Below are 10,924 nucleotides of genomic sequence, written 5' to 3' on the forward strand. Positions count from 1 at the left end.
GCGGAACATTTACAGAAAATGAACGGAGATAAAATGCCCCCTTTTATTGGTTAAAGCGCAATCTAGGTAGGCTATAAGTCGAAATCTTACCGGCGGTCGGGAAGTGATTAGCAAAACGTCTCCATAAATGCCGAAGCAATAACGAATTCAGATAAGGGCGTAAAACGAGTTGAATAGGTATGCTCCTTTATTGAAAGGCACTCTCACATAGTGAGTGAGCAGATGAGGAGCGCGAGCTGAACATAAAGCCAATTTGATAAAGTTGCTCTTAAGCTTGATTTAATTATATTTAGCAACCCAGCTGTAAATATTTTGCAATCCACCAAGAGGACGTGGAATCAACAACGCTGAAATAGATTAGTAGCTACTGCGCTGTGGATATCATATACGTGTCGTGAATCTTTGCTTGCAATTGCGTCAACCAGCGAGCTATCCGTCCCTTCTTTTTAAAGCGTTACAGTATGTTACGGTGCAGACTGTATAGTATGTATTGGCAGGTTTTGTTGTTTTTTTTTTTTTTTTTTAAGAAAACTACCGCGTCACCAGTGTCCGCAATTGAACTTTACAGCTGACGAAGGGAGCAGTAGAGTAGCAAATTAATATACTTACCTGAATGGAATTTAATCATAGAAGCCTAATAGGGATGTAAACAGTGGGCGCGGGAATGTACCAACGTGAAAGCCTTGAAAATGGAACTTGAACTTGAAAGCCCTGTTAGGAGATCGTCTCGTGAGATTTAAAGCCGCCACATTCTTGTTTCCTCTGCAAGCGTGGTGCATTCGCGCACCGCGAAAAAGGCTGAGATCAAATCAAAGATATGACTTGTGTTGTTATGATTGGAATCGAACGCAAGTGAATGAACGCCGGTGTCGTTCTGTGAACTGAATTGAAGCGTCAGCATCTGCAAACTAATCGTCGCTTCAGTATCTGCGAACTCAAACATGTGTAAGTACCGAGCTTTTATACAGTGAGCATAAGAATATGATTGGATAGAAGGTTGACGTAGTAATTGAGTCTTCCCGGCAGAACTTATGCTAAAGCTTTCATTTCACAGTAAGTAAAGAAGAGGTTGAGGATCAATGAGGATATAAGCAGTGAGGGTGAGGGTATGGATGAAGAAATAAGTCATAGATTGTTATGGAAGTCAGGCATTTGGGTAGAGTATCCTATGCCAGTTTGGAAGATGTGATCCATAATACAACCAGGGGTTAGGAAATATGCTACTTCCTATTGGCCTCACTACACTGACAAGCTGGGATGCTCCAAAAATTATGACTAAACAGGTCAAAATCTAGTTATGTGTGGAAAATGTGGTGTACACTGAAAAAGAAAAGTCTTGTTGATTTTCACTTGTGCTACAATAGTTGATTTGGAATTCCAAGAAAGAAACAATGTTGAAAGGTTTTTTTTTTTGTTTTTTTGTTTTTTTTCATGTTATTTGAAACACTAAGACATGGTTTCAGTACTTCCAAGGCAGCAAAGTTGCATCTGAATTAGTTTCAAGTTTTTTACATTTTCACATGTGATTTCCAAAATAAATATAGTAGCACAAGATGAAATGGAATGTTAATAAAGCTTTTTAAGTTAAGACCTTAAACTAAGACCTTTCCACTACTTTTCAGATAGTGACAATGCATTTGAATGTGTGTGAAGTTTCAGACAATTTGCCAAAAATAATTTACCCTAATAGGACAAAGTCAGTTATAAATGACAGCACCCTAAAAAAGGGCAACTTGCATTTTATCTTCTTGCGGCAGTTTGCACAAGATTTAGACTTGGTTGAACAGAGTTCATGGATAATAACTGCTGTCACTGGGCAAGCACATTTGTGCTGTTTTCTTTTTGTTGTTTGAAGTTCAGTGGATCGAAGTTACAGAAGGTCCTTTTGTAAATTTCCACTGCTTGTTATAGAGAGCTGCGGTTAGAATTATTATACAGATAAACAATGCAAGGCGTGTGATACAGAGCTTTGCTCTATTTCTAGTTTCGCCTCTCGTGAAGCAGAATTTGCTGAGGCGTAAGATGTGAAGGTGGTTATGTTAGCTGAGGTGTGTGTGTGTGTGTGTTTGAGTGTGGTTATACATATGCTGCACATATATGCTCTTGACAGTTAGTTAAAAACCTGTAATACACACAAAATCTGTTTGCTTTGACTCAAAGGGTCAATGTCTGTTGATTGAATTTATCTGTTTAAATGGTCAGTTTTGAGTGTGTCATAACGGTCTTGCTCAGAAACATTTTCTAACCTTTTGCAAATTTTCCATCAGGTATAATTTTAAACACACTGCTGAAGTGGCAGAGAACAACGTTTGGTTACACTTTATTTTAGGGTGACATACTTACATTGTACTTACTCAGATGAGTAATATTAATTACTTTTATATTAATGTAATATTAATGTACTTACTCTATTTATTTAAACATTTTTTTTTTTTTTACTTTAAACTGAGTTACATGTTAGGGTTTGGTTTAGGGTTAGTTCTAATTATGCATATTTAGTAAGTACATTTAGTAGCGTCTAACTACGTCACCTTAAAATATAGTGTTAGTGTTACCAAACTTTTCTCTTTGACATTTCTTTGGTATGGCATTCTACTTTGTACTCGTATAAGAAATAGAAAAGACAAATTCATCTCCCTGTGATAATCTATGTATGTAAGTACTCAGTAAACAAATCCTTGTGTGTGTGTGTGAACACACAAATAAAATTATTTCTGATTTCTAATATTAATAATTTCAGATGGATGATGAAAAAAAAAAAAAAAAAAAAAAAAGATGTGTTTAGGCCAGTTAAATCCATTTTAAACATTTGCATTGAAGTCCAACTAATCTGATAAGAAACTCACTGTATCTCATTTGTCACTCATATGTATCTTTGTGAAATCATTTAAAATCTGACATACATAACAGAAAGAAGACCAGTTTTATATATTTCTACCTATCAAACAAGGTTAGGATACTGCTAACTGCTAAACAGTTCAATATGTAACAATCTGCTCACCTGATATCTCTATAAACATTTAGTATGCTTACAAGCATTGCAAAGATATTGATTCATTTATGTTGTAAAAATAGTCATGTATTGCCATTTTAGAATTAGTATGATATAAAGAAAATGTCATTTGAATTATACATTTGCTGATTGTTTCTATGAGCAGATTTCCTTTCACAGATTATACATATTTGTTGATATACACTCACCTAAAGGATTATTAGGAACACCTGTTCAATTTCTCATTAATGCAATTATCTAATCAACCAATCACATGGCAGTTGCTTCAATGCATTTAGGGGTGTGGTCCTGGTCAAGACAATCTCCTGAACTCCAAACTGAATGTCAGAATGGGAAAGAAAGGTGATTTAAGCAATTTTGAGCGTGGCATGGTTGTTGGTGCCAGACGGGCCGGTCTGAGTATTTCACAATCTGCTTAGTTACTGGGATTTTCATGCGCAACCATTTCTAGGGTTTACAAAGAATGGTGTGAAAAGGGAAAAACATCCAGTATGCGGCAGTCCTGTGGGCGAAAATGCCTTGTTGATGCTAGAGGTCAGAGGAGAATGGGCCGACTGATTCAAGCTGATAGAAGAGCAACTTTGATTGAAATAACCATTCGTTACAACCGAGGTATGCAGCAAAGCATTTGTGAAGCCACAACACGCACAACCTTGAGGCGGATGGGCTACAACAGCAGAAGACCCCACCGGGTACCACTCATCTCCACTACAAATAGGAAAAAGAGGCTACAATTTGCACAAGCTCACCAAAATTGGACAGTTGAAGACTGGAAAAATGTTGCCTGGTCTGATGAGTCTCGATTTCTGTTGAGACATTCAGATGGTAGAGTCAGAATTTGGCGTAAACAGAATGAGAACATGGATCCATCATACCTTGTTAGCACTGTGCAGGCTGGTGGTGGTGGTGTAATGGTATGGGGGATGTTTTCTTGGCACACTTTAGGTCCCTTAGTGCCAATTGGGCATCGTTTAAATGCCAAGGCCTACCTGAGCATTGTTTCTGACCATGTCCATCCCTTTATGGCCACCATGTACCCATCCTCTGATGGCTATCCAGCAGGATAATGCACCATGTCACAAAGCTCGAATCATTTCAAATTGGTTTCTTGAACATGACAATGAGTTCACTGTACTAAAATGGCCCCTACAGTCACCAGATCTCAACCCAATAGAGCATCTTTGGGATGTGGTGGAATGGGAGCTCCGTGCCCTGGATGTGCATCCCACAAATCTCCATCAACTGCAAGATGCTATCCTATCAATATGGGCCAACATTTCTAAAGAATGCTTTCAGCACCTTGTTGAATCAATGCCACGTAGAATTAAGGCAGTTCTGAAGGCGAAAGGGGGTCAAACACAGTATTAGTATGGTGTTCCTAATAATCCTTTAGGTGAGTGTACATGCAGGACTTCTTTTTATAGCTATTTTTCAAGATAAAGGTAAATAGTTGAAAAGGAACATTTAGGCTGTAAAACTATTTTTTGGATAATGAAATTTATGAGTATAATCGGCTTTAGGGGAAAAATGTTGTATCGACATAACTAAAGTGCTTTTATCAAACATAAATTCTATAAACTCAAAAATAGTAAAGTTTTTTACTTGTGGATACAAGTTCAAATATCCTACATTTTGAGTTAGGCTGAGCATAACAGTGTTGTGGAACTTTCTTAGTTTGTCTAATTTGTGTATCTAACTGAAAATGTTATTTAGAATTAATTCTACAAAAAAAGTTGTATATACTCATTTAAATGGAAGAAACTTCACCCGAGAGAACACTAATAGCTCTCGACTTAAATCATAACACAACTTTTACAACAACATATAATCAAAAACATTACATAGAGCTAAAAATATATATTTTAATTCTGAATAACAAATCTGTCATCATACAGTAAGTCCCTGTGCTTTGAAAGTGCCTCACCAGTGATCAAAGTGAGCATGGTCAGTTTGTTAGTTAGACCCTCATAATTAAATGTGACATTGTACGTATTAGCTATTTAATATTTTGAATAATAAAATATTTATTTTAATATTTTTTTCTTTTATGTAGTCTTGTTTTATGTTTTTTTTTTTTTTTTTTTTTGTAATCATTATGTTTTATGTAGTCATTATGTTTTTTATGTTAGTTTAATCAACATTTAAAATACCGTTTTTCTTTTTTCAAAAAAATTTCAATTTCAATATATATTTATTTTTACAATGTTTAAAAATGATGAAATACAGTCTTTAGCCTACCAGGTGAAATATATTTTCATTCAAAACATTGTATTATGAGGTATTCTTCAGTACATTTGTGAACACACTGTAACAGATTGCAGATTTTAATTCCTTTAATTAATTATTCAAAAACATGTATTCTGAATTTGCATACAGTATGTTACATAAACATTTTGTTATTCATTCTGAGAGATTTTTAGACTTTAGTAAAGTCATGAAAAAAAATTCACAATGACTAAAGAGATGGTCAACACTCAGTTGGTCAGTGTCAAAAAAACAACAACAATAGTGACAAACAAATAATATAAAAAAGACACCCAATTTATAACATTTACATTTATGCATTTAGCAGACACTTTTATCCAAAGCTATTTACATTGCATTCAAGGAACACATTTGATCAGTTCTTGCTTTCCCTGGAAATCGAACCTATGACCATGCATTGCTATCTCATGCTCTACTGATTGAGCCACAGGAAGGCCATTAAGACTGCTGGAGGACCAGATCATCATACTCTTCATCTGTGAAAAATACAAGTAATTTGTGTAATGCAGACATAGCTATAGTCATTGTAATTGTGCAGCACAAAATTGCCAAATTTCATGCTAGAAATACAAGATGATTTTGTTTGTCGTATAGCCTAATTACTGTGTTTTCCAGTACTGTAATATTGCATTAAAAAAACACAACAGTTAATTTACAAGAAATATTTTAGAGTGCAGACGTACCGATATCAGAGAACTCGTCCCACACTGCGTCAGAACTAAGCCATCATGGACATTGATTTACAGCATTTGCATGGAAAGTCAAAGAAATAAGGGGGGAAAAAAATAGATAATAAAACATCAATAATCTGAAAGCTGAAATGATACACATAATCAATTAGAGACTGGAAAATCAAAGACTGAACAGCTAGTGCAAAGCTCATTCGTTCATTCATTCATTCTTTTTTTTATTTTATTTTTTTTATTACTTTTTTTACTTTTTTTAGTGGCTTACCAGACAACACTTCGTATTTCACCAGTACCAGCTGTATCAGGTTTGGGCATTTCTAGAATATAAATTTGTAAGAGACAAAATTTACTCAGAACAGAAGCAAAGAGAACAAAAAAACCTTGTGAAATTTGGAAATTGGAGATTAACAGTTTTTAGTCCATTTGTTTAGCTTTGAGGTTATTGGTATGGTAGTGGACACCTAAATGCTTACAAAATATACTTTTATCAGATAAATATTTAAATTGTACATATTTTAGTATTCATCTCTTGTTTCTGTGGAACACAAAATAAGAAGAAAAAAAAAAGGTTTTGTCCATACAATGAAAGTCAATGGCATTCAATATTGTTTGGATCACAGCATTCTTCTGATTCTAATCATCTTTCACATTCCACAGAAGTCATACAGGGGTGGAATAACATGAGGGTGAGTAAATGATGACAGAACTGTCATTCTTGGGCAAACTACCCCTTCAAAATATATACCATTGCTACTTACATTTATGTACAGAAAAATATGAGCAAAACTTTTAAGAATGAATATGGGAAGATTACTAAGCAACACGAGTTAATTAATATTCATGAGCTCAGTTGTTATGTATAGGGACAGCGTACCCATTTACAACCCCTCTCCTCCCCCAACTACTTCTGTCACTACTGGTCCCATCCGAATCTCCTGTTGTTAATAGAAAATAGTTTAACAAAGCAAAAAGAACCATATAATGAATACCTTCATAGTACACGTCATTTTCTTTGAGCTCTGTCTCATTCAAGGATCTGTTGATTAGAAATTCATCAAAATGTAATTGAATATTGAATATATTTTAATTGAGAATCTCAAACAGACCTTTCCTTGTGGAATCCAAGCCATCCTATATATTAGAAACAAAACATTGTGAGTGTCAGGATTTAAACAGAATTTTTCAAGAAAGTGAAACGTGTCAATGTTTGCAGTTGAGGAGAAAGTGCCACAGTACCTCTCTTTCGGATTACTGCCCAAATTCCCAGAAACAGACTGAGGAACAACACTATGGTTGAGCACATTATTATGACAATTATGATTTTGTCATGGCTGCTGCTAGATGCCACTGTCAAAGAAATCCCAGAAACACAAAAAACTCTTATTTTCTAGGTTTGATTAAATGTTACAATATAATACTGTATTTAACTACCCTTGAAAAAGAAAAAGTGTGCTTACTGAATGTGCATTTGTGGTGTACTTAAATAATATTTACAAATATTAGGCAACCCTTTATTGTACAGTGTCATTGTTACATGTTGTTACAATAGTAATAACTACAAATGATGCATAATTACATGTAACTAACCCTAAACCAAAACATCTAGTTACTTAATTTTACTCAGTAGTTAAATGTATAATTACAGTGTAACAAAGACACCTTAAAATAAAGTGTATTTTTTAACTATTCTTGCAGGTAATATGATATTAATGAAATAAAAGGCCACTTGACTGTACTTAGAAAGTACACACTCTATGTCTATGCTTCTTAAATGATTTGTTTACCCAAAATAAAAATTCTGTCATCATTTACTCACCTTAATGTCGTTCCGAATCAGTAAGACTTTCATTCATCTTCACAACACAAATGAAGATATTTTTAATGCAATCTGATTGATTTCTTTCCCTCCGTTGACAGCTACACAACTACCACTTTGACGCTTCAAAAAGTTCATAAAGAGATCGTAAAACTAATCCAGATGAATTGAGCAGTTTAGTCCAAATTTTAGACGCTTTATATGCTGAACAGATTTAATTTAGGCTTTTATTCACATATAAACATCCATCAACTCACACATCAGTTGTGGAAAACAGGAGCTCAATGTGAAATTGACGTGCGAGAACAAATGAGGTTAATTCTAGTGTTTTACACAGCACGTTTGAGCTTCCACAAGAGGTTTGTTCTCGCGTGTCAAGCAGGTTCGGTTAAGCTTCTGTTTATGTTCACTGATCAATGTTTATAATGTGAATAAAAGCCTAAATTCAATCTGTTCATCATATAAAGCGATTGAGTCTCTTCAGAAATTTTTGACTAAACCACTCAACTCATGATTAGTTTTACGATCTCTTTTTGAACTTCTTGAAGCGTCAGAGTGGTAATTTGGTCGCTGTCAACGGAGGGACAGAAATCTCTCAGATTTTATCAAAAAGATCTTGATTTGTGTTCTGAAGATGAACGAAAGTCTTGCAGGTTCGGAACGACATGAGGGAGAGTAATTAATGACAGAATTTTCATTTTTGGGTGAACTAACCCTTTAAAACAATAAAGTAACCTTTCATTATGATAAAATCATTATATTTTTTAAATAATCTTTTGTTATGCTTTAAAGAAAGACATTTATTTTCATCTGTTGGCTAACATAAATCACATATAAAGTACTTGGCTATCATTTTAACTGTAAAGGCCTTCTACACCACTCTTTTTCGCCTATAATTACCCTCTGATTTTAGGGATAAGTTATGGGCAGGGTTAGGTTTAGGTGTAGGACTGTTTTTGGACAGGATTGTTGTTCCAGGATCAACAAATGATCCAGGAACATGTCTTACTTGGCAAAGTTACGGCAACATTATGGGTACTTTAACTCTTTTCAAAGGTATGCTAAAGTGTACTTATTTTTCACAAAGGTATATTCTCTCACTAAACTGAGTAAATCATAATAGTAAGAATGCATGGCACCCTGTACAGCCTTATAAATACATTAACCATACAAAAGTTTGGTTTTGTTCTTCCCCTCCCATGCTTACCAACTATCTGAAGGTTGACTTTATTATTTCGATCGAGTCTCATTCCATGGTAAGGGAGAATGTTTAAAATAGCACAACTGTATGTTCCAGCATCTTCCATCTGGACCTCTCTGAGGGTGAATGTTGTCATCGTCTCTTTTGTGTCCCAAATATTGACTTTAATAGGCTTTTCATTTTTGATGAGAAAAGCCAAAATCATATTCTTGGACAGGTTTTTGGTTATAGGACTGGATGTTGTACAGTTAAACTCAGCATCACTTCCCACTGCCACCTCAGACTTTAGCAAATGTATCTGTGAATTAAATAAAGATTCTGTAGAGAGAAAGGGAACACTTATGATTAATGTTTAGCATTGCTTTTAATGCATTCCCAGTCCAAGGGTCTAAAACAAAAAGAAAAACACAATTTCAAACATTTCTCTCTCATTAAAGGCAATTTTGTACAACAGTGAGTCTATTGTGGTTAATCTGCACAAGTGTGTTATTCAACATGTCACATATGTGCACAGGAACCAAACACACTCTTCAAATGTAAGCATAAATGTCTAACATCTTACCGATCACATTTATGAAGATGATAGTATTACCATATCCCATCACTTCGGTTATTTCCAACTTCTCTTCAGAAAACATACAGCTGTAGTTGCCCGAACGGTCCATTTCTATTCTCTCTATTTTAAAGGTGGTGTCTTGTCGAGTGGTTCCGGTTTTCATATCTATAGCTTTACCATCTTTACACAGATATACATAAACTGCCTTTGCCTCTGACTTTGTAAAACCAAATGTACTGCAAGTAACCTCCAGTCTACCACCTTCTGTTACTTCTCTATTTTCACTGAAAATCTTAGCTTTTTGAAGCTTTTGGCCTGTGAAGGATATAAGACGTTTGTTCATCTTAATAAAGTACAATGTTACATTTACTGCAAAGGTGTTTATTCAGTGCACTATTCAAACATACCTTGACTTTGAAGGAATAGATTCACTGAGATATCTAGGAAATAATAATAATAATATATTTTCATAAAAAAAGCACCAGCATTTTTTTAGATTTAATTTATTGAATATTTAAGATTTTGTAATTTCATTACTTACATGCAAGTAGAAACACACCAACCATGGCTGCTGATCAAGATTTCTTTGACTTTTCTTCTTTTGCAAAATAACTGAGTTATTCTTAGCTTGCAGTCAATACGCTGTTGCAGTGTCACTGCTCTTTGAACAGAATAGGCCGTGCTTGCACTAAAGTATCTATAGCAGTCATGCTGTGAAGGCGTTCTAAAGCCGGAAACATTGTCAAATAGCGCTGACAGGTGTGTTTTAAATCTAATTTAAATCTACCTTACACCTTATTTTTCTGATGGATATTCATTATTCCTTAACATACATTTCAAAATACTTTATTAGCATATAGTTCACATCCTTCCAACTGCTATTTCTATGAATACGGCGTGTAGCACAGCTGATCCGCACATATAATTTGTACACTTTAAGAGTGATTATTTCGTACAATAATAGTTGTGTGATATGTGGATAAAGGGTTGATGCAGAGTAAAACGACAACAAGAAAATTAAACCAAGGTAGTTTGTCAGCACATCATCCTTAACATCCAACACACAAACCACTATGATGATGACACTCCAACTACATTAATTATAGCATAGTACTTCAGCTGCTTTAAAAACAATGTAGCTTTCTAGTAATAAGCAACATTTTCCAGCGATGATCAGTGTAGTGCACGCTGAGGTAAACACACACTCACTCTCTCACACACACACACACACACACACACACACACACACACACACACACACACACACGTTTCACTATATTAGTAAAAAGGACATAGCATATTTCCACTGATTTCAAGTTAATGATATTTCCTGTTGCCTAACCCCTAAACCTAACCAACACAGGAAACTTTCTGCCTTTTTACA

At 34.8% G+C, this 10,924-nt stretch overlaps 1 protein-coding gene across 1 annotated transcript in view; it reads right to left on the reverse strand.

Moving 5' to 3' along the window:
• Window positions 1-9,760, reverse strand: part of LOC307160825 (uncharacterized protein) — a 99,757-nt gene extending 89,997 nt beyond the window's left edge. The window contains exons 1-8 of the mRNA XM_079875097.1: window positions 9,547-9,760; window positions 8,991-9,302; window positions 7,204-7,314; window positions 7,074-7,098; window positions 6,957-7,003; window positions 6,233-6,284; window positions 5,962-5,996; window positions 5,331-5,754 (exon numbers count right to left, since the gene is read on the reverse strand). Coding sequence (XP_079731223.1) covers window positions 5,717-5,754; window positions 5,962-5,996; window positions 6,233-6,284; window positions 6,957-7,003; window positions 7,074-7,098; window positions 7,204-7,314; window positions 8,991-9,302; window positions 9,547-9,703 — 777 coding nt within the window. The 5' untranslated portion in view covers window positions 9,704-9,760 and the 3' untranslated portion in view covers window positions 5,331-5,716. Of the gene's footprint in view, window positions 5,755-5,961; window positions 5,997-6,232; window positions 6,285-6,956; window positions 7,004-7,073; window positions 7,099-7,203; window positions 7,315-8,990; window positions 9,303-9,546 lie in introns of the transcript that reaches the window.
• Window positions 9,761-10,924: the final 1,164 nt, after the last annotated feature.

This window comes from Squalius cephalus (genome assembly GCF_949319135.1).
Source record: "Squalius cephalus genome assembly, chromosome: 6".
Classification (NCBI taxonomy): Eukaryota; Metazoa; Chordata; class Actinopteri; order Cypriniformes; family Leuciscidae; genus Squalius; species Squalius cephalus.